The 25570-nt window shown below is 40.2% G+C and overlaps 1 protein-coding gene across 2 annotated transcripts in view; it reads left to right on the top strand.

Moving 5' to 3' along the window:
• ANXA10 (annexin A10) overlaps positions 1 to 25570 on the top strand; it is a 100816-nt gene that overhangs the window by 60770 nt on the left and 14476 nt on the right. For both annotated transcript variants that reach the window (XM_089670509.1, XM_089670510.1), the window contains 5 exons: positions 402 to 481; positions 3292 to 3345; positions 9821 to 9914; positions 10771 to 10866; positions 20753 to 20811. In XM_089670509.1, the coding sequence (XP_089526635.1) occupies positions 402 to 481; positions 3292 to 3345; positions 9821 to 9914; positions 10771 to 10866; positions 20753 to 20811 (383 nt within the window). The remainder of the gene's footprint in view (positions 1 to 401; positions 482 to 3291; positions 3346 to 9820; positions 9915 to 10770; positions 10867 to 20752; positions 20812 to 25570) is intronic.

The following is a 25570-nucleotide window of genomic DNA, read 5'->3' as shown; positions in this document are numbered from 1 at the left end:
TCTTTCAAAGTATTGAGGCCAATGGGGCAGCTTGACAGCCTTGGAGTTAGCATTTTGAAATGATAAAGTAGTCAGGAATGGCAACCTTCAGGTTTTATTTAATGTAGTCACATCCATCCACTATATGTTTCATACTATTGTGATTATGTAATTCTGCACCTGTTTCAGAAGAGAAAGGAGCAAATGAGGATACTAAAATTACGGTAAGTATAATGTATTTCATGTGCTATGATATGAAAATGATTTTCAGCAAATATTTATTTAGAAAACTGTTGACCATTTTTAGTTGTTATAGAGATGATAATGTAATTGCTTTGAATGTTTCATTAAAGAGTTTGCATGCTTTGATAGAATGCATGTGCGATGTTTAGAAGATGGGTAAACAATTGTTTCTCTTCTAGAATATGGATGCAGTCTGGACCAAGACCTTTACTCTGAAACCTCAGGACATTTTAGAGATTGTTTAATAAATCTGGCCCAGGTATTGTGCTCTTGATGGTTTAAATAATAAAGATATATGAAGAAGATACGTTCAAAGCTACATTACTCTAATAATACTCTGATCCTCTTATTATCTTCACTCTTCATTAAGAATCATGACAATCTTGAATTGTATACATTTTGATTGACATTATTTATGAAATACATGATTCTTTATAGATCAAACAAAAATGCATTAACATAGCCAAATAAGAAAATACAGGTCATCCCAAGAGACACAAACAGATTATATATACAACACAATGTTCTTAATCAACCTGAGCTGTCTGATTCAAATTAGAAAAAAAAACCTTTCACTTGTTCACTGACAGAGGCTGTGATTCAGAACCATGAGCTCATTTAACTTCCACAGGAGAATCAAGTGAAGTGAAGGAATTAAAAAGTTATCTTTGGCAGTACCACCCATTAGAACCAGTACATCTTAGCACTGTTAAAGCAGAGCTTCACTCAAAAGGGGAAGTTGCACTTTAAGGCTTCGACCCCCACAACCCATTAGGGATTGGCACCTTTGGGGAGCTGAAGGGGGTACCTATTGACAGGTACCCACTGCTACTTCCGCTGCCATTGCCTAGGCGATCGGTAGCGGAATTTTGCCCCCCCCCCCTCCCCGTAGTCCCAGAAGACTACAGGACCATTCAGAAAGTGCAGTGCAAGTCATACCGTGGGCACCTGGCTGTGAAGCCACAAGCTGTTATAACTGGGTGCCCACATTGAATATTTTGTTTGCTTTTAACATTTGATTTTGGAATGTATGGACCAAACGAAAACCACATACACTGTTAGAAATTTGTGCATTTGAGAAAAAATTTCCATCCTGCTCCTTCAAATTTTCTTGTCTTGACATCTGCTAATGATTAGCAGAGCAAACTTTCTTAGAACATTCTTTTCCAAAGTTTTTTTGGAAATTCTACCCAGCTGGTCAGTTTATGGTAGCCCATACATAATTTTGTTCACTCAACCAGCAGTTTGAATGAGAAAAAAAAGTATTCAATGTGGATGGGGGATTCCTCCTGCTTTGCTATTGTGTTCTGATGGCGGACTATAGCTGGTGGCACTGATTGACCAGGAAATATCTGAAAGGCTGGTTGTACAGAAGTCAGGTGCCCATACAGAACCAGGGTGGCCATACATGGATCAAAATTCAATTTCAATCCATGTATGGCAGACTTAAGTCAGTTATACAGTTTTCTTTCCCTGATCCTAAAAGCTATATGTAGAGATGAGGAGCAAGGAAAGGTGAGGGTTGCAGCCGAGTGATTCCTTTACTTTGCCCTGCATGGGCAAAGCAAAGCTTTACTTTCAATTGTGGTGTTACATATTATTAACAAGCCACAAATACACCTACAGTTCCTGACCCAATTACCACCATTTCTCTTTCTCTTTCCTGACTAATCCAGGTATGGGCAGGTCACATGGTTTTTGACCCAAGAGCACCAACAATGACTGCAGTCAATTAACTGGCTAACATAAGGGAGGCAATTGAATCTCATCAAATACTGGAAGTCAGCTACCAGCGCAGGAAGTCTCCCATTACTATTAACTTATTTGCAGTCACATTATCTACTGAAGAGAGCCACCAATAACTTATTAACAATGAAAGACTTCATGTGCCACAGGCTAAACAATGGTATGTGTGGGGATCACTGCAGTTTAGAGGAGATCAGCAGCACTGTCACTAAATGCTGGGTCTGGGTCCAGCTGTCTGTGCATTAGCAGTACCCCATAAACTTCTACGGGCCATGAGACTGAACCATTTATGTGGTTCTACTGTGCATACACAGACTTTGGAAAAAAGAGGACAAGTTAGCCTCAGGTACAAATACTGACATAACACCAATATAGGAGGGGGATTGTGGGTTAGATCAGCACAGTGGGAGTGGGGAAAGTAAACACTCAGAAAATGCTATTTGAAAATTTCCCAACCCAATAAAAGAGAAGTATGGCCAAAGATGTTTTGTCATATATTTACTTGTGCTCTCCAGTAACCTAGAAACAACTGACAGCAAGCTAAAGCCCGCTGTCAGCTGATGTGACAGAGCCGCTCCAGGCTCTGGAAGAAGACCAACCATATTGTTGGCATCCACCCATAAGGCTGATTGATAGCTGGCTCTGGCTTTCAGAGCTCGACTGAGAGCCGAAGCCAGCTGTGCCTGCCTGTTCTCCAGTCCGGTGCTCAAAGCTGACCGAGAACTGAGCAATCAGTTGTCAGGTGATTGCTCAGTTCTCAGGCTTAGAGCCAGCAGAGGACAGCTGCAGCATCAGGCCAATGGTGCAACATGAAGGTCAGTAAGTGAGTTTGTTTTTTTAACAATTCCAAATATCTCCTTTAAAATCACTCAGAAAGAAATCATGTATGTGTTTCTCCCATATACTGTATGATGATTATTTTAACAATAAAACTTATTCAGCTTTCAACTACTTTAAAATATATTTGCTAAGATATCATACATAATAAACCAGCTCAGGTTTACTGAGCTAGAAGCTTCTTAAAACATATAGAAAGCAAATATGCGCTGGCATTTTTGGAAGCCCCCTGCTAACTTCCCTTAGTCCACACACACATGGCCAGCAGGGCACATCAAAATATTTGTGTTTGCTTCTGGCATGTTGAATGATATATATGAAAATGTAAAAATTATAGTTTGCATCTCTAATATTTTGACTTTTTTTTATTTCCCACTATTATTGGAAGTCAGATTGCTTGTTTGATGAGTAATACAATGCTACCAGTATTTAGATTAATCATGGGATAATGAATATGATTGACTAATGCTTTTATTTTTATTACAGGCTGTAAGAGAGGAAGGCTATGCAGATCCTGCCTTAGCGGCTCAAGATGCAATGGTACATTAAGAAATTATCTGTTACAAAGCTTGTCTACAGAGCACAGGATTTTAAAAAGTAGAGGGAAGAAAAGTGACTAAGGGCTCTCTCTGCTGATCCCCGCTGAGCAGGCGGATGACAAGTCTGTGTCTGCTCCGCTGCTGCAGAGCAGAAACAGACACAGCCCACTGACTTCTATGGTCCGTTTCCACCTGACTGTCATCCGATCCCACAGACGGATGGGGGATAGATCCCCTTCCATCTGTTTTGGGTGCACAGATTCAGTTCGGATGCCGGCGGGAGTCAACGGACATTTATCCACTGACACCCACCAGTCCATAGAGGTCTATGGATAGTCTGATCGAGTCCGCCTGAAAAACTGACTGGCAGACCCGATCGGACTATCAGTGTTAAAGGGGTCTTACTGGAATTTCAGTTTGTGTATTATGGAGAATCCCATTCAGGTGAGCAGTGGTAGGGAATACAGCCAAGAAAATCCTTCTACTGGAGTCTTCAAGAAGCATTTAAAGGTGCTAGTGCATTAATGTGAAGAAAAGGGCTGTAAGTGCAAGTCAATGGCAGGAAAATAATTTCTTGAAAAACAGCACTTTTAGTATTGTAACATATTGCATAACCCAGGTTGTAACAAATTGGATAACCCAGGTTGCACACAACCTCGAACTCCCATTACACTCATCGTGTAATCACTACTATTAGTTTTACAAATGTATTAGGAAATGATCCAACACAGTGCAAAATTAAAGGTTGCAACCAATAACCACACCTGCAACATGGCACCAAGAGTTTAGCCCTTTTGATGCCAAATCCTGTGTTCCAATTTTAAATCCAGGTGGTTAGATCATTTTTGCAATTTTTCACTTTTTCACCATTTTTTTACTAACAGCTTTAAGAGTTTGTAAAGCAGCCCAAAACCATAAATTTTCTATTAATGATAAAAATACATTGAAATCATTATTATGCTCACAAACACAATATAATTTACCATACCAACCATAAATTCCTACTAAATTCCTATTGAAAGATAAACCTGTATCAAGTTAATAAATAACAAGCATTTGTAAATTTTAAATTGTGCCTTTTTGTGAAATGGTGAAAATCCAAAACTGTCAATAAGCTACTTACTCTAAAAACCGAGGGGGTTCACACTTATGTGTTGTAATAATGCCCGATCTACAGTGCCATGTGCCCGCTGCATTGGTGTAGGCCATTGTAAAATGATGCAGGCATACATTTTATTGCAGTGTGTTACTGTGTGTGGTAATGCATCGCAATGTGCTGCTGCACATAGAGTTGAATAAATGTAATTTTAATTAGGAAAAAATGAAGACCTGCAGTGAATTGTAACAATGCACTGAAGCACTTGTGCACAACTCACACCAGCACATGTGTGTGCCCACTGATGTGAATTTTCCTGTATATTACCAGTGGTGTCTCGAGGCAGGTGTGGGGGGTGCAGTCCGCACCGGGTGACACTGACAGCATGGGGTGACACCAGACCCACTCCACAAAAAGTTAAGTTGTAAAGCAAGCCGATGATCCCCACAGGATGGATCCAATCCATCCTGCAGGGATCGTGGGCTTTCTTTACAACTTACCTTTTCTTGGAGCGGGTCCGGTGTCACCCCGTATAGGTTGCATGTCGACGATTCTGCGGCATCGGAGTCCGATCCATTATGCTCAATCCGCAGATCCAATCCATTCTGCGAGGATCGTCGGAGGGGGGTGTCACCAAGTGTTACCGCACCGGGTGACATCAACCCTAGGGACACCTCTATATATTACCATCATGTTTGTAATACACATGTGTATGGACATCTGAATGGTTACAAGAGTATAGGGATGTTACTATGGTTGCATTGTATTGCTCTAGTCACAGTTTGTTAAAAAAAAAGTAATAAAAAAATTTAAAAAAATATGTTAAAAAAATTAGTTTTAATTAATTCAATATTTCATTCAATATTTTTTTTTGTACTGTCACCAGTCATTGTCACTGTACACCACCACACCAGTTACATGATGACACTGTATTGCACTGGTGATAGTATATAAAAAAAATATATAATTTTTTTTATTACTCCATTTTCCAAAAAAGTATGACAAAAAATTACAACTTCAAAAAAACCTGCCATTCCTCTTATTAAATACCTTAGGCTGTCTACTTTCCAAAAAGGGGTCATTTGGAAAATATTTGAACTGTCCTGAAATTGTGGGCCTCAAGAAGTGAAATAGGCCATCAGTACAGCAGGCTTGATCAATTTTCAGATATTCCATAGTTTGTGGACTCTATAACTTTCCTACAGACTAAATAAGAAACTGCTTTGGGGTTTTTTTCACCAAAGAAATGTAGCAAAATACATTTTGGCATACATTTAAGGTGAACAGTTATTTATTTGCAAAATTTTATAACAGAGAAGAAGAAAAGTGCACTTTTTTCAAAATGTTTGGTCTTTTTTTATTTAGCAAAAAATAAAAATAACCTAGTGGCGATTAAATACCACTAACAGAAAGCTCTATTTGTGTAATAAAAAATGATCAAAATTTAATTTGGGTACAGTGTTGCATGACCTCACAATTGTTATTCAAAGAGCCACAGTGCTGAAAGATGAAAATTGACCTGGGCACGAAGGGGGTGAAAGTGCCAAGAATTAAAGCGGTTAAAATTTAATTTCAATAAGCTCTTGTGAGCTGGGACCCCTTAGCACTCTTGCACTGTGTTTTTTCCCTGTTTATTTTGTAAAACACTGCACAAACTGTTGGAGCTATATACAGGTGACATTGTGCAAAAGTTCATTTATTTCAATAATGCAACTTAAAAGGTGAAACTAATATATGAGATAGACTCATTACATGCAAAGCAAGATAGTTCAAGCCGTGATATGTCATAATTGTGATGATTATGGCTTACAGCTCATGAAAACCCCAAATCCACAATCTCAGAAAATTAGAATATTGTGAAAAGATGCAATATTCTAGGCTCAAAGTGTCCCACTCTAAGCAGCTAATTAAGCCATAACACCTGCAAAGGGTTCCCGAGCCTTTAAATGGTCTCTCAGTCTGGTTCAGTAGGAATCACAATCATGGGAAAGACTGCTGACCTGACAGTTGTGCAGAAAACCATCATTGACACCCTCCATAAGGAGGGAAAGCCTCAAAAGGTAATTGCAAAAGAAGTTGGATGTTCCCAAAGTGCTGTATCAAAGCACATTAATACAAAGTTATGTGGAGGGGAAAAGTATGGAAGAAAAAGGTGCACAAGCAGCAGGGATGACCGCAGCCTGGAGAGGATTGTCAGGAAAAGCCCATTCAAAACTGTTGGGGACTTTCACAAGGAGTGGACTGAGGCTGGAGTCAGTGCATCAAGAGCCACCGCACACAGACGGATCCTGGACATGGGCTTCAAATGTCGTATTCCTCTTGTCAAGCCGCTCCTGAACAACAAACAATGTCAGAAGCGTCTTACCTGGGCTAAAGAAAAACAGACCTGGTCTGTTGCTCAGTGGTCCAAAGTCCTCTTTTCTGATGAGAGCAACTTTTGCATCTCATTTGGAAACCAAGGACCCAGATTATGGAGGAAGAAGGCAGAGGCTCACACTGCAACAGGGGCGGACTGACCATTTGAAAACTCGGGCACTGCCCGAGGGTCCGAAGTCAGTAGGGGGTCCCATGAGATAACCCTGGTACCTTTTTCATAGGCTTTTTTGAGTTTGGGCAAGGACACAGGGGCCCCATGATCCCCTATTGCCCGGGGGCCCCATGAGTTGTCAGTCCGCCCCTGCACTGCAAGATGCTTGAAGTCCAGTGTGAAGTTTCCACAGTCTGTGTTGATTTGGGGAGCCATGTCATCTACTGGTGTTGGTCCACTGTGCTTCATTAAGTCCAGGGTCAACGCAGCCGTCTACTAGGAGATTTTAGAGCACTTCATGCTTCCTTCCGCAGACGAGCTTTATGGGGATGCTGACTTCATTTTCCAGCAGGACTTGGCACCTGCCCACACTGCCAAAAGCACCAAAACCTGGTTCAATGACCGTGGGATTACTGTGCTTGATTGGCCAGCAAACTCGCCTGATGTGAACCCCATAGAAAATCTATGTGGCATTGCCAAGAGAAAGATGAGAGACATGAGACCGAACAATGCAGAAGAGCTGAAGGCTGCTATTGAAGCATCCTGGTCTTCCATAACACCTCAGCAGTACCACAGGCTGATAGCTTCCATGCCACGCCGCATTGAGGCAGTAATTGCTGCAAAAGGGGCCCAAACCAAGTACTGAGTACATATGCATGCTTATACTTTTCAGAGGTCTGATATTGTTATATGTACAATCCTTGTTTTATTGATTGCATGTAATATTCTAATTTTCTGAGATTGTGGATTTGTGGTTTTCATGAGCTGTAAGCCATAATCATCACAATTATGACAAATCACGGCTTGAACTATCTTGCTTTGCATGTAATGAGTCTATCTCATATATTAGTTTCACCTTTTAAGTTGCATTACTGAAATAAATGAACTTGTGCACAATATTCTAATTTTTCGAGTTTCACCTGTAAATCCTGTATAATAATAATAATGCACCACACTGCAGTACACACAGTGCTATGTAGTATTGCTAACACAGTAATACACATGTTTTATAGTGAGTAGAAGTGGTTGTGAACCCTTACATATACGTAAATTACTAGCCTCAGGTGATACACAGAGATTAAACAAATTCTTCTGCATAAATTGTACCTGTTTATCTGCAGCCCTCTCTTCTCTACAGCCCACTAAAGCAAACATTTTACACAGCATCTCTGGGTTTTAGTGGGGATGGCAGGGATCTGATGTTACACACTGCAGAGCACATAGCAGGACGTTGACTGTAATCTGAGACTTGAGTGAAGGGAAGAGGCACATCCCCTCTACACAAACTCATAGGAAAATATGCACAGCTCTGGCTGTCAATCACAGGCTGTGTACTGGAGTTTCCATCCCCTATCCCCCTCCATCCCTTGGAGATGGCATTGGCTGGCAAAAATAACTCATGCAGATAAAGCACACACACTCAGTCACACTGAGTACACACATTCAGTTGCCTTTATCCAAATCACACTCACTGATTTGGAAAAAGGCAAGTACACCCTATAGAAGGATGTGCTTTGTTCACTCTTTATATCAGAGGTTTACAACCACTATAATGCAACACACTAGTAGTGTGAAAGCATATTAACAGTTGAAACTTCCAAGAAGATTTCACCCACCACTGTCAAGACTTTGACAACCAGGATTTTGCTGTGAACTAAACTTCGTGATTTGAAACTTAGGCACACATGGTGCTTATTTTCCTACAGAAGATCCACAAGGGAGCAGTAAAAAACACGATGTTGATAATACTTTCCCCTAGTTTATTCACTGTAGAAATATAAAAGAAATGTACACACAGCAAATCTATGGTTACCTCTAAGGCTGCATTTACACCTGAGCGTAGAGATTTACTGGCATTTTTATTTAAGAGTTTTTGAGCATTTTTAGAAGTGTATTACAAGCATTTTACAAGCATTTTTGTTTAGCCAATAGAAAGCTCTAGGGAGAGGAGAGGGGGACTAAATTTGGGATGGAGAGCTGCTGTTTGAGCAAAAAACATGCAACAAAACGCCTGTAAAATGCCCAAGACACACATTTTCAGGCATTTCTATTGAAGTCTATAGGGCCAAAAACACCTGTAATTTGCCAAAAAGAAGCTCATGTACTTTTTTGAGCAACAAGCATTTTGCTCCAGGCAAGAGAATACTCATATATGAACATGGGCCATTGAAATTAATGGCATTTGGCTTGTTGAGTGTTTTAGAGCTACAAGCTTCAAGCAGAAAATCGCTTAGGTGTGAATGAAGCCTACAAGCTCGTTTAGACTTGTAGTTGGGGGATCATTAATCGCATGTTTTAGCCACATTTTTAAGGACCCCCCCAAAGCTACAAAGGCAGAGTGCAGGGGTGTCCTGTTTGGCATGTAGTAGAATTGCTAAACATGTCACATACAAGTACATGGGGATTAGCTGCAATCACCCCACAACTGTGTTGTGTTGCATATGGTTCCAGCATGATAGTGTGGCATTTAAGGGACTAAAACAGGTGGTGAGGAGTTGTTTTATTGCCTCCTCATCATCTGGCAAACAGAAGTTTGAATGGAGGAGGACTACCAACTAAGATCACAATAAACAAACAATTTAGGATTCATTCTGGGTACAATTATATTTAAACAAAACTAATGTAATGACACTGCCTGATGTAGTCACTAATGTAGTGACAGTACTTAGGATTTTATTGAATGATGTGTATAGCATGCAACTCATTTTGAGTTGCCCTAATAATCAGATTAATTGAGGCTAAGCAACCCGCACAAGCTTACTTATTAGAAAGAATGATATACCTAATGCTGCTGGCATAATATTCTACAAATTAAAGTAACTGCAAAAAAAATTGTATTCTGCTATATTCTAGGTTCTATGGGAGGCCTGCCAAAGGAGAACAGGCGAGCACAAGAATATGATGCAAATGATTCTATGTAACAAAAGTTACCAACAATTATGGATGGGTACTTATTATATTTACAATACTTTAATGTTTAAACGTACAAAATAGTGCTATAGAGAGTATGCCAGTGACAAGCACAATGTAAAACCTAGATAATTACATTCTCTGAATGTATTGCAAAAGCGTAGTTCATTTCCCATTGTAACCTTTTTATGTCTAAGAATAGTTAAAACTCCTTGTAACTAGACCAAATAATAATGTTTTGGTATGCACCACTTCATGAAAAAAAAATGTACCTGTTTTTAAAAAAAAACTAAAAAAATTGATTGATATATATATACACACACGCACACCTCAAAAGGTGATATGCAATAATTTTGTATTCACCTCGAATACAGGAACAGCACATACATTGGTTTTGACACCTATGTGCTGTATGGTATTAACAAGCATGTATATTTTAGCTTTCTAGCATGAAGTGATGAATTAATCTTCCTCAAACAGAACACTGTGCTGTTAAATACAGTAACTTGCTTTAGCCGTTCTCTGTGATCTCCATGAGTGGATATTCATGGTGATCATATGGTTGGTAACCACTCAAAACAGTTACCAGTCAAGTTACTGAGTACCCCAGCAGCACTGTGCAGTGCACTCATAGAGAGTAGAGTGATCTCTGGAGCGTGCCACAGCTGCAAAGACAGGACTTTCAATTTAGGAACAATTGGCCAGGAGGACATTCTATTACATTGCAGGAAGGGTTAGTATTACTTAGTATTATAAGTAATAGAAAATGACCATGCAGCATGTAGAGTATGATGGTTATGCAACAACTTTGAAAAATAGCACATTAGAGAAATATAGGGTACTTGAGATAAAGTGAATAAATATTCTATGTTATAATAGTAATCTGTTTTAAGTTTTCCAGGAATTCCAAAATATCTCAGGACAAGACATAGCCGCAGTTATTGAAGAATGTTATGATGGCTACTTCCAACAGCTTCTATTGGCCATAGGTAAATAGGTGATATGTGTCATATTTACATAATACTGTATTAATTACTAGGGTAAAATATGGCAATAAATAATACATCCAAGTATACACTACATTACTATGGGGAAAAAGCACCAGTTCTTAGAAGGAACACACTGATGCAGATGTTCTGAAGTGCTGACATTTCAAACAGAAAATTACTGATAATCAGCCTTTAAATCAGAATTTTTCTTTCCACTACCTTGAATACAGAATGGGAAATCCTATTATAAATCAGTCTCATATGCTAAAGGTACTCAGTAACCACTCAGACCCACACACCTCCAAGCTTCTGTGCAATAAAATGATCTCACACTTTTCTGAACAGGGATATTCTATATACTTCCTCTGCACTCAGAGACAATGAGCCATCACTCTGTCATTACTTACTTCTTAGGTAGAGTGCTACATAAGAATAAATTATTTTTTTCTACGCGTTACTAAAGGGCAGTACTATGGGGAAGGAAGCCATCTTTCCCCAGTGGCCCTTTATCTTGAGTGACCCTAGCTTTCCTATGTCTAACTCTCTCATATCTGCTATGAGTCACTGCAGGGGATGAGTCTTAGGATTGTTTTGTTTTGGACTTGACATGCTAGGTTCGTTTAATTCCGAACTGAAATTCTGACAAATTTTTCATTATTTGTAAATTCGGATGTATTTCCGAATACAACAGTAACATATTTCAACAAATCTGAATGAAAAATTAACTAAATTCATTTTTTTCATTTGGATCCGTATGAAACAAATTATTTGAATTCAATTGATAATAACTGGTTGTTAAGGAGCAGGACACAACCATGACTCATCTGCTGTCAGCGGGATTACCCACTGACAGCAGAATATAAAAAAAATTGCCAACATTAAAATGTTTTTTTAAAAAAAACAGTGTGGGGATCTCTCTGAAATCCATACCAGACCCTTTGAGGTTTATTTACTAAAGCTGGAGAGTCCAAAATCAGACTCCCTTCTGCATAGAAACCAATCAGCTTCTAACCTCAGCTTGTTCAATGAAGCTTTGGCAATGAAACCTGGAAGCTGATTGGTTTCTATGCAGAAGGGAGTCTGATTTTGGACTCTCCAGCTTTAGTAAATAAACCCCTTTGGGTCTAGTATCTATTTTAAGGGGAACCCCACGCCAATTTTTTTTTTTCATAAAAACAGCATGGGGTCCCCTCCAAGATCCATATCAGACCCTTATCCAAACATGCACATCAAGAAACCAGGCCACATGCCCTCAACATGGCTCGCTCACTCACATCCTCAATCTCTCCCTCTCTTCCTGAATCTTCCCCACCTCTCTAAAACATGTTCAAGTCCCCCCCATACTTAAAAAGCCCTCCCTAGATCCCCACCAATCTTAGCAATCTATGCCCCATCTCCTTACTCCCCTTTCCCTCCAAATTCCTTGAGCGCCTGATCTCCAACTGAGCAACCATCTCACTGAGAGCAACTTTCTTGATCCCCTTCAGTCCGGATTTCACCCTCAACACTCCACAGAAACTGCTCTCCTTCAACTCACAAACAATCTACTAATGGCTAATACCAATGTAAACTAGTTTGTACTCCTACTCCTGGACCTCTCTGCTACATTTGACACTGTGGACCACTTCCTCCCCCTCAAAAAACTCTACTCCTTTGGTCTTCCTGATTGTACTCTTTGCTGGTTCTCATCCTACCTATCCCAGTGTCACTTACAATTCTACTTCCTCTTCTCCTCTTCCTTTCTTCATTGGGGTTCCCCCAGGTTCTGTTCTTGGGCCTCTCCTATTCTCAATCTACACTTCCTCCCTGGGTCAGTTGATTGCCTCCCATGGCTTTCAATACCATTTCTGTGCTGATGACACCCAAATCTATCTCTCTACCCCTCAGCTAACTCCATCGTTCTCCTCACGCACCACTAATCTACTAACAGACATATCAGCCTGGATATCACACTACTTCCTGAAAACCAATCTATCCAAAACCAAACTTGTAATATTTCCTCCTTCACGTGCTCCTTTCCCTGACTTCTCTGTCAAAATCAGTGGCTCAGCTATCAACCCATCCCCGCATGCCATGGTTCTAGGTGAAATCCTGGACTCTGAACTATCCTTTCGGCCCCATATTCAATCTCTGTCTAAAGCTTGCCGCTTTAACCTCCGCAACATCTCCAAGATACACCCCTTCCTAACCAATGACACCACAAAGCTTTTAAGTCACTCCCTGGTCATCTGCCATCTAGATTATTGCAACTCCGTCCTCACCTTTACTATCTCCTCTTTAGTCCATCATGAATGCTGCCGCCAGACTCATCCACCTCATCAACTGCTCAGTGTCAGCTACCTCTCTATCAAGCCATCCACTGGCTTCCATTCACCCAACTAATTAAATTCAAGATACTAACAACTTACAAAGCCATCCACAACTCAGCCCCCATCTACATCACTAACCTTGTCTCAAAATACCAACCAAATCGTTCTTTTCATTCCTCCCAAGTTCTTCTGTTCTCTATTCTTTTGTCACCTCCTCCCATGCTCACCTCCAGGACTTCTCCAGAGCCTCTCTGATACTCCTTATCCTAATCTGTCCGACTATCTCCTACTCTGTCCACTTTTAGATGATCACCAAAAATTCATCTCTTCAGACAGGCCTCTCCTGCCTCCACCTAACAACTGTACATGTATTTTCTCCATCAGCCCATCCCCCACAGTTATTACCTTTGTATATTTTGACCCTCCCTCTTTGATTGTAAGCTCTAATGAGCAGGGCCCTCTGATTCCTCCTGTATTAAATTGTATTGTAATTTGCACTGTCTGCCCTTATGTTGTAAAGCACTGCGTAAACTGTTGGCGCTATATAAATGATGTATAATATTAAAGACGTTGCAGCAGAGAGTATGCAGTGGCCGGAAGGTTCCCTACTGCTTAACAACCAGCTATTCCTTACAATGAATTTGAATGGATTCTATATTTTCCATTTGAATAGTAACTTAACAAACTGAAACAAATTTTTTTGTTCTGCACATGTCTATTCTGGACCAATCTTGCTCCTGTCCCTTCTCTGCGGTCACGGTATCATCTGGTCATAATGGATGTTTTCAATGCCCTGATTGAAGCACCTCTCATCACATGACAACTGGTCAAATGTTCTTACACCCCCATTCTGGAAAATGCATTGCAATTTCAGCATCGCTTAATATGTACCTCATGACATGCTTTGGTGTATTTGCAGCCTCTACCATATTGGTAAAACCATCACACGATTCAAGAACTGATTTAATAATCATAATTTAGCAATTAGACAAGAGCTTTTAGGAGGGACCTCCAGCCAACCGGAGGCTTGTCATTTTGCTAAACTGAAATACCCATTGCCCACTATCAAATGTATTGTGACTGATCATGTCCCCCTATTGCCTCAGAGGAATGACTGCCACTGCCTGCAACTCCAAAAGTATAGTTGGTGGACTCACTACTTACAAACAGAATTCACTAACTTTAGCTGGGTTCTATGAATACTTGCAGGTTTCAGTTTATGTGTACATTAAATGAGCAGTGCTGGCATTCCTTAGCAATTTCATTGACCTTGAGTCTGTTATTTACTGTATATTGCAACATGGCTCTGCTACGTATGTATGTTTCTTAAGTCTTATTATATTTTGTTTACTCCCCATCGTTGGTGGTTTTATCTCCACCGATTTTGGGTTGCCTTTTTTCTTTTGCTGTTTGATTTTGCTTTAGGTCAGTGTTCTCTGGTTTTATTTCACTCACATTTCCTTTTGATGTCAGTGGTTTCAGTGATTTGGCTAGGGCATTCCTCTACTTCCTGTTGGTCACAATTGCAGCTTTTACCATGTACTGGCTGCTTCCTCTTCTACATACTGATTCCTTGATTGTTTGGGAGTCTGATAGAAGTGTGGTCTCACCTCCATGGAGCACTGACGCTGCATGAGTTTGCTTGTCTGATATGTGTCTGGTATGTTTGTGAACCATCACCTTGTAAAACCAATTCACTTTAAAATAGAAATGTAAGGCTACATTTAGGTGTATTAGTATGAGCAGGTGCTCATCTGTGACTAGGTGGCTCTGTCCCAAAATAGTGTGTAATAGGGAACAATGGAAGTGGGTATTAGGTCCCCTTTTAAACAAAGCCTTCCTGTAGTGATATAATGGGTGGAGTTAGTGCCCACATACTGTATATGCCAGGTTGGGGGGAGCCTAGGCAATGGGGTCATGGGAGCCAAACACGCCACACCTATATCAGCATAAGCCAAGGCCCTGCATAGGGCAGAAGGCACCAGGTGAAATAATCCAATATCCATAAGAGCCAACTGTAGCCGTTCTGTCTCACTAAACATTGTCTAAGTGGACAGAGAGCATGGTCACCATCTATCTGGACTGGGAGCAGGATTCAAAAGACCTTTTAGGCCAGGCCAAGTATTCTCTGCCATGGATACTAATATTCTGGGAACTTCTAGTGACACACAGGTGACGTGTACATACACTGGAGGCACATCTTTAGTAGTACTGTCTCTGGAAAGACACAAAGGGAGTTGTTAATTGGATACATAGAGCCTAATGGGCAAGTCAGAGCCCTCTGAGTGAGTACTAATGACCCTGGGAAGTGAGAGAAGGCCATTGTGGAGTTGCATTCCAACCCAGTGGTGCTCCCAAGGAGAGGGCAGGGACATTGACGGAAGATGGTTTGACAGTGGTACAATGTGCGGCTTTCACATTTGACTGCTGCACACTGTCCACTATATGTGATTGGCAAAGCATGACATGAGATAGTATGTCTATGCAATGTGATGTGTCACTGCCATCTTTCAAGAACAGTAAAGTGCAGAAACTACAACTTGTGTGGACATTCTTTCTTATTGGTATAAAGGTGATGGCATTGAGTTGGGCACAATATGACAGAGGCTGCTTCGAGCTATAACAGTGGGTTGTTGCAATATCTAATATGAAGTAGGGCGGGAGCTTGTGCAGCTGTATATACAATATATATAATCCACAACAGACAGAAACTATTTTTAAGTGCTTGGTAACCCACTTTTATTTAGAACAGTAGAAAGCAAACAACAATCCAACATAAAGTTTCCCATGCAGGGGCTCTTCTCCAGCTTCAGTAGGATAAAAATACTTGAAAATTCCAAGCCACCTGGCTCATAAGCTCACTCAGTTTCAAACACAGTACCAAGCTGTACCTCTTACCAGTCTCTCAGACTGTGTTGTCCAGTTCACCTGGATACTTGGCTCTCTAGTCTTTAGTCACAGCACTCTGCTGCACGGTGATGGGAGCTGACCTGACTCTTGGAATTGAGACCTCTGTCTCTTGAATTCTGGCTGAGGCCCTCTGACCCCTCAATGAGACCTTCTGTCTCCCACACTGGGAGCTGTTTCCAAACTGGGAGCTCTAAACTAACCTCAGACCTGAGTATATAATGACACTGCACACCTGTGCACTCAGCCAGGTTACTGGTGTCTAGCAAAACCCAGACACAGGATTGAATGCTGTGATCCAGAATTACAGACTCCAGTAGAAAGCCAAATACACAGCTTTCTCTGCCCAGAAACACTAGTCTGGAACATTGTGTTTACGTTAAATGGGAACCCTGTTTCATATTTTCCTATATTTTCACAGTGACAGAGCCTCGTCTATATATATAAATATATTCAGCATAAATGAGTACACCCCAATAGATTTGTCAGAAAATCTTTACTTTTCTTTAGGAATCAAAATTTTCTTTGGGACACTATACTACAAAATACTCCCACAAATGCGGGCCATTGACTGCAAACAAGATTTGTTAATTTGCACACACAAAGAAATATTTTTCCCAACAAATTCATTCAATACCATGTTGCAAAAATGAATATACCTCATTGAAAGTCTTAGGAGCAAATTTAAGTTTTAGACAACAAAATCCTAATTAACAAGAATTCAACTCCAGGTGACTCTAATTATTAATTAAACAGGTATCCAGCAGACAGTTGATTATAAGAGGGCATTACTTAACAAAGAAAATCCCTTCCCATTCCATGCTGTCAGCAACGGCACCACATGGAAGAGAATGTCACAAGGCCTGAGAAAGAAAATTCCTTTACACAAGAAAGGTGAAGGCTATAAGAAGATCAGCAAAGCTTTACTTATCAGTCAGAATACTGTAGCAAAAGTGATACAAAAATGGAACTGCAACCATCTCACAGAGACATACAGGCCTTCCAAGGAAGATAACAACTCAACAGGGGCATCTTCTGATGAGAAGGGTTGAAGAAAATCTTCATGCAAGTTCACTGCAGTTAGCTAAACAAGCATAAAGCCAAACTGGGGTTATTGTTTCCCGTGACACAATACGATGTACACTGCAGAGGAATGACATACACGGGTGTCGTCCACAGATCCTCTCCTAAAGACCATGCACAAACAAGCCCGCCTAGAATTTGCCAGGGCCTAGCCTGAATAAGAAGAAGAAGACTACTGGGACTCTGTAGTCTGGAGTGATGAGACCAAGATAAATGTTTTTGGAACTGGTGACTTCAAAACTGTATGGCATTGCAAAGGTGAGGAGTACAAAGAAAAATGCATGGTGCCTACAGTGAAACGTCGCTGGCAGTGTTCTTCTGTGGGGCTACATGAGTGCTGCTGTTGTTGAGGAGCTGCATTCCATTGATGGTATCATGAATTCACAGATGTACTGCTCTATATTGAAAGACAAGATGCCACCATCACTCCGTGCCCTTGGTCAATTTTGCACTTTTCCAACATGACAATGATCCAAAACACACATCTAAGGCCACTGTTGTGTTTCTGAAGAACAGGGTGAAAGTGATTCAGTGACCAAGTATGTCTCCTGATCTGAACCCAAATGATCACTTATTCTGAAGAGACAAGTTGAGCATCACTCTCCATTCAGCATCCAGGCTCTAAAAGAGGTCCTTCTTGAAGAATAGAAAAAGATCAATGTTGCAATATGTCGCCAACTTGTTCATTCCATGCCTAGAAGACTTGGTGCTGTCCTTACAAATTATGGAGGTCATACAAAATACTAGATGTAGTCGTTTTTGTTGTGGGGTGTAATCATTTCTGCATGAACTAATTTGAGTAAAACTGAAGATTTTATAATCTAAGTTATATTATTAACCTTATTTTCATGTAATGAGCTAAAATAACACAGCTATAATTCCATAAAACTCAGTTTTGTCAAACGTTTGGAAATTGTTCTTGTGTTCATTGAGATATTGATTAAAATCTTACTTTTCAAAAGAGGTGTATTCATTTATGGTGAACACTGTATTCAGTATACACTGTACATCCATTCTAAATACCTTCTTTTCTTTATAAGTGATCACATGACCTATGTTCTCGGCTGCATAGGGGGCCCAGAAAGCTAGGGGTGGAGACTGTGCAGTGGGCAGAGAAGTAGCAGTACACTGATCTTGTAGTGAAGATCTGTGCAGGAGGTTTGACCACTGAAGTACCATCAGGTTTTGCTCCCAAGTACAATGCTAAGAAGCAAACTGACCGCGCAGGGATGGAAGTGCTTACATGCCCTGGCATGGTCAGTTTAAAATAGGATAGCAGGGGGATTTGCAAGATCACCAGGTATTTCACACAAAAAAAAAAGAAAAACAATTCAAAGAGAACAGGATACTTAAAGTACAAGTACATGGTCATATAGACACTTATCAGATATATAACATTTTGGGGTGACATTCACTTTAATGCTCTTACTTATGTCATGCATTGTATACATCTAGAAACATGTATATATGCCCATAAATATGCACACATACCTGAATATATATATATATATATAGAGTATGTGTGAATGCATCTATAGCTATGTTAACAACACATTGAAATGACTTTCAGACACATATTGTGTAGCTGTATGTAGAAAAAAGCTGTTATATAAATGTAATTTCCTCTTGGGAAGATGATATATTATTTTGCAAGTTGCTTGAGGGAGAATGCATTACACACATTGTACATAAATGCTACCGCTTCTGTTCTGCAGCAGTTTCATCTTCCTTTGAGCTGCTTATTGTCCACAGTGTTACCATGGAGAGAAATATCTTCTTGTCCTGTCCTATATAAAGTTAAAATAGATTGAGGGGACAAAAAAGTTTGCCACATTTCCTATGAGCAGGGCATTTTTCCAGCATGACATGGGGGAACGCAGCTCCAGCACCTCCTACCAAGAAAGTTTGTATGTATTGGCAAGAGGTGCTAGGGTGTGCTGGAGGGTATATTGAAGCTAGCTGCTGTGGGATCTAATGTTGCTGGAGGGATCTATTGTTGTGATTGCTGCTGGGGGGATATATTGTTGCGGTGAGGGTCATATGTTGCTGAGGATGTCAGTTGTTCTTGCCAGGGAATCTATTGTTGCTGTGTGGTCGTATGTTGCTGGGAGGGATCTACTGTTGAGGGAGGGATCTACTGTTGCTGGTTGCTGTATGTTCTATTCAGGCTGGCTGCTGAGAGATCTATTGTTGCTGACAGGGTCTATTGTTGCTGGGGTGGATCTATTGTTGCTAGGGTCTATTGTTCTTCTTGGGGTAGTATTTATTATTGCTGGGGGTCTTATGTTCCTGAGGTATCTATTGTTGCTGGGGGGTCTTTTGTTACTGGCTGCAGGGGATCTATTTTACTGCTTTTCTTGTTATCATTAACATATTCTCAGTTCTAAATTCTCTAAAAAGGGTGGTACTGGGAGGTGATTAGGAGGTGCAACCAAGGGACAGTATTCAGAGGTAGGTCAAGGGAAGAGACAAGGGATGGCTTGGAAGGGGGGAGTAGCTGTACCTATTCTCACAGACAAAAAAGCCCTGCCTGAGAGTAACTATTTGAGTTGCAGCACTGACCAGCTAAATAGATGTAGTCACACACATTTTTCAGGTGTGCCAAAAGTGAACATCCTGACTGGATGAGAGAATGGATTAAACAGAGGGATAGCCTTTTCAGTGTGCAAATGTTCTCCTTTCTCAGCAAACTGCGGGGGGGGGGGGTGGATTGCTAATTTGTGGTCTTGACCTAGTTGAGCTATACTACGGCTGGTGCTATAGTGGCCAAGGATCTGACTGTGCTGTTGGGCAGGGGTGTCTGGATCAAAAACTGACTGTGCATAATTACAAATTGTTTTGGTAAATAAAACACTTACCAGTATTTCAACTATGTATTTCACCTCTTGTATGGCTCTCAGCGTTAAAACTGCTTTAAGATGCAAAGCTAAAAAAAAGAAATGGAAGATTGGACAAATTACATAAAATCATTATTATTTATTTTCTCAACCAATGACCCATGACATGTAAGAGTGGTGCACTTCCCTAATGGAAATTTTACAATTTTAGTATATATCATTTACTCGCCCTCTATGTACAGTACATATAAAATATAGTATTGAATTACATATAGCATTGCATATAGTTTTTAGACAATGCATGTTATAGTACAAGCCCCAGCTGCAAGAATTCATGACGTTAGAGGAGAAGAAAGCAGTGCAAGAACCAGCCACAGTGGCTAGTGGTGGGCTACAGCGAGAAAATGCTGGACTTGCTGGCTGGAATAGTTTGCTAATTGAGAACAACCCAACATGACAGGTAAGAGGGGATTAAAATGAAAAATGAGCAGGGTAAAGTTCTTTTAATTACTAGTAGAACACTTCATAAAAAATGAATCCATTTCACAAAGCTCATTGATGATTATAAAGTTTTATCTTTTGCTTTTAAAATAATTAGTAAGGTATAATACATATTGGTTAGGTAAATGCTATTTTTCTTCTCTACACATTTTTCTTTCCTGGATATCAGAAATGTACTAAGTATAAGAAAAATGTGCTTTTATTTATAAAAAGAATTAGAATTGATAACACTACTTATTTATCCTGCAGTGTCCTGTGTTCGAGATAAACCATCATATTTTGCATATAGGCTTTACTCAGCAATTCATGTAAGTCATTGTCTATATGTTTTGATTATTGCCTGCATGCTGCATACAAGATTTTTGTACATTAAACATGTTAAAAATATGAAAAAAGGCTGGACTGGAAGTGACACTTAGGCTAGGTTCACACCTATGCAGTTTTCATTTGATCCGTTTTTGCAGTGCTTTTTGCGGTGCATTTTTCATTTTTGCACATGCGTTTTTGACAAATTTTTTATGTGTTTTGTGTTTTTCCAACTTGTTACTAGGCAGATTAAACCACAAAACACATACAAAATGCATAAAAAAGCACTACATGCATTTCTGCAGCATCTCCATTGAAGTCTATTGAAGCAAAATGCAACATTTTGTGTTTTAAAAAGTCCCTGACCCTTTCCAAAAAACGCACCAGGTGAAAACGTGTAAATGTCCCATTGGAAATCATGTTAAATGGACTGTAGTGCGTTTCTGCAAAATGCAAAATGCACCGCAATCCGCTTAGGTGTGAACCTAGACTTAAGGTGTACTTGTATTTTGGCCAGGCAGGACAGAGTAACAGGTTCATTCAGCTGCACCCACCCAGGTGCACATGCTCTTCTTCATTTTGCTCTCTTGCCTCTCTGCTGGCTGCCTAGAGCAAAGATAAGATTCACAAAGTAAATCTTACACAGGACTGGGGACGCTTTTCCTACCCCATGTAACAATGCTGGGTGTCCAGTGCTGTTAGGTGGGAGGAAAGATCATAAATCACAACAAGTGCTGGGGAGGGTGGCAGTTAATAATATGTCATTAGTGACAGAACCACGAATGTGCTATCGGTCTAAGGGGCTTGTTTAAAAAGTGGTCATACCACGGCTGCAAATTTAAAAATAAAAAAAACAGTATTGCACATTCATAAAACACAGTAATACAACAGCACAATAGAACTGAACGAATGTTTTGTTAAATAAATTAAAAGCTTTGGTTCATGGTCACGTCACCAGTCAAAGTCACATGACTGCCTTGCCTACAATCTTGCAGCTTTCTCTGCTTTGTTAAAGCAAATATAAAATCTCCTTTCTTCCAAGGACAATGTCATTTTTGTCTGTACAGTAATACCTTGGTTTACGAACGCCTCAGTTAATGTAATTTTCGGTTTACTAATGAAAATCCATTGAAAATAATGCCTTGGTTTACAATTGTTTTACGAAGTGTATGTCAGTGCTGATTTTTAAATGCAATTGCAAGCTTTTTTTTTCTTCACTATAGCTCACAGAATTAGCTGTCACTTTCCCTGGAGTTAATGGAAACTTTGTTTCTTTTAAGAAACTAAAAGGAAACATTGTTTCTTTTAACTCTGGGAAATAAACTAAAAGAAAACTTTCTTTCTTTTAGCTGGGGGAAAAGTGACAGCTGAATTTCTGAGCTATAGTGAAGAAAAAAAAAGCGGTAATTACATTTAAAAACCAGCACCATAATAAATTAAAAAAACACCAAAATCTATATCAGGTCCCCCCAAAATCCATACCAGACCCTTATCCGAGCATGCAGCCTGGCAGGTCAGGAAAGGGGGGGAGATCGAGTGCAAGCGTACCCCCCCCCCCCTGAACCATACCAGGCCACATGCCCTCAACATGAGGGGGGTGCTTTTGGTCTTTGACAAGTCCTTTATTAAAATAAAAAACTAAAAGAATGTCCCCCACAGTAGATCCAACATCAAATATGATGCCCGCTGTCACCGCAGCTGCCGCCGCCTACCCGTAAAAGGAGTTTAGAAAGAAGGCTCTGTTCCCAACGATGGCTTCCAGCCCTCTGCCTGCTCCGGTTGTTTGACAGTTCTTAAATAAATAAGGGGCAGGACTACCTGGGGACATCACCCAAGTGACCCCGCCCCATGTGACATCATTGATGGATCCTCCCTTCCAGATTCCAATAAGCCCCCTGCCCACAGACCCCCACAACCACCGGCCAGAGTTGTGGCGAAGAGGCCCTTGTCCCCATCAACATAGGGACAAGGTGCTTTGAGGGGGAGCATCCCCCATGTTGAGGGCATGTGGCCTGGTATGGTTCAGGAGGGGGGGGCACTCGCTCCCCCCCCTTTCTTGACCTGCCGGGCTGCTTGTCCGGATAAGCGTCTGGTATGGATTTTGTGTAATTTTTTTTTTAAATTATGGCGTGGGAGTTCTCCTCAAAATCCATACCAGACCCGAAATGCTTGGTATGGATGGGAGGTGGGACCCCATGCCGTTTTTTTTTAAATTAATATTTTTTTAATTGACGGCAATTCTTTTACATTCAGCTGTCAGTGGGGAACCCCGCTGACAGCTGAAACGTTAACACATGGTTGTCACTACTAAAATACCGCATGACTTAATAAAATAACTCATGCAGTATTTTAGTAGCGTTTACTTTTTTCTGACCTCAGGAACGGATTAATTGGTTTTCAATGCATTGCTATGGGAAACGGCGTTTCGGTTTAAAATTGTTTCACTAAACGAAAAGTCCTACAGAAAGAATTAAATTCGTAAACCGAGGTATTACTGTATTTAGATCTGCAACGTTGCTGACCATCTATGATACCAACCCTTTATAGCTTGAAAGCGTGGTTGAGGGGCGATAAAAGCACACTGGCAACTGTGACAGTTATAACTAGAGGCATGCCCTGAATGTAGTATACACTGCACATGCAATAATAGGCAGAATGAATTCAGAAAATAACATTGTTATGTTTGATCAAAGCTAAATTTCATGTAAAATATAAATAAACCCTTGCAGTGGGTCTCCCCCTGTACGACAAAGGTTAAAAGCACATTTTTTATCTGGGGGGAATAATTGTACTCACTTTATCCCTCACTCCTCCAGAAGCCAGCGCTCTTCTCCTCTCACCAACGCTCAGGGTTTTGGGTGGACCCTCAGTGTCCTCAAAATGTAGGACTGCTTGTCCTGCACTGAACGGGATGATGTCAGAGTGCCTGCAACTGATGAAATAGTGAAGAGAAGCAACATTTGGAGATTAGTAGTGCAGCTAGGAGAAGGTATCCAACAATAAGGAATAGGAATAAGGTAAAAAAAAAATACATAATATAACTGCTTTTTCTGCCCCCCCCCCCCATACAAAACAAGTTTTTATTCTATGCAGTAAGTGTGTGAATGGGACTCCTGTTTCACCAGAGGAGCCTGTTAACTCACTCCACTGGGGCCTGATTAATAAACAGAGCTCACCCTGGTTCACTCACCGACTGTAAGTGACCATCAGAGCCCTCTCCAATTTGCACATCTGCTCGCCATCTGCATGCATAATGTGGTCTCTAGTGACAACATGTGTCGGTGCTGAGGATACCATATGCTCCAGGCCTGAAGACTTATGTAGGTCCAGGATAATGCTTCTCCTTGCCTATCCACCATTAGCCCCTAGCTAGATTAGGTTTGCATTTCAGTTGGTTATACTTAGATTCTCTTTGCCAAGGGGGAACTGCTAAGATTCTCTGCCTAACTCAGCCCAGCAGGTTGTTTTCCCAACACTCAGCTACAAGGTTACTGAAATCCACTTCTGACACAAGAAGCAGTCAGAGGCTTGGTCCAATTCAATTTTATTGAGACATTCACAGTTCCATACAGCAAATACAATAAATGTGTCTTCAGTATTACATGATATAGTCTCCAAGCATTATTTTATTCCTCTATACATAGCATCCTCCACTCTGATAAATCTAGCCAGTCTCTGTGAGAATGGGGTGTACCTTTGTGCCCAGCTCCAGGGAATCCCCCTAATGGAAGCAAGAAGGAAAAATCTAAGTGCTCTTTCCTATGGCTCTCCCTCTTCCCATAACCAGCAACTACCTTGAGTTAAGCTCCTCTCCATGTATTTAAAGGATCCTGCCAAGAAGAAAATTAAATCATCCTCCTTCCCGGAGGAATTTAAAAGACAAACATTTTTAAGAAGTGGGCCACACAATGCACCCAACCTCAACCTGCCTACAAGTGGGAGACCCACAGCAAAGGTCAATTTTTATTTTTACCAGAATTCAGCTTTACTGATTAAATAACATTTCTAATTTGAACATTCTTTTATGAAACTGTTAAATCAGTGGGTTTAATTCTGCTCCCTGGTGCTCTACTAGCTATACATCACAGCCTCACTTTTATGAATTTAAAGAACAAACCTACCTAACCAATTTTGCAGAAAAGGAAACATAATAGAATACAGAAGTTGCATGAAAAAGTATTCCCTGAAATAAATGTCCACACCACAAAAAAAGTAAGAAACAAATACTTTATTTTAATTAAGATGGCATTATACAAATGTACAATATAACAGATATAATCCATATATTTAAAAAATGTAAACATTTGCAAACCCCAACCCCATCAAAAAGAGTGTCAGTAAACCAGCCTCTCCCTATATAGTTTTATCATCCATCAGGAAACAAAAATAGAGCTCTGAATGACACTGACCAGGCCCAGTAAACTATATACTGTACATTATATAGGTATTGCATATAAATATATGCAAAACAAAATATATGTATATATATGTGTATGTTGCAAAGTACAAATATGCAATTTTGTAACACCCATAGCCAACACCACCCCAACCCATTAAACAAATTATAAATAAAAAAAATGCAAAAATAAATAAAAATTCAAAATTCAAAATCAAAGAGCCAGCAAAGAATAAATGAAAATACCAAAAATAACAAACCTGCAAAACAGTAAAGGTAGTGTATCCCAAGTCAGAGTTGAATAATGAAATATAAAATGGGTACTGATGGCAGATAACTCTAAATGTTAGTTTTGGTGAGAGATT

This window comes from Staurois parvus, unplaced genomic scaffold (assembly GCF_062004578.1).
Source record: "Staurois parvus isolate SC_StPar_1 unplaced genomic scaffold, SC_StPar_1.0 ptg000090l, whole genome shotgun sequence".
Classification (NCBI taxonomy): domain Eukaryota; kingdom Metazoa; phylum Chordata; class Amphibia; order Anura; family Ranidae; genus Staurois; species Staurois parvus.
This window is presented reverse-complemented; position numbering and strand designations above follow the sequence as displayed.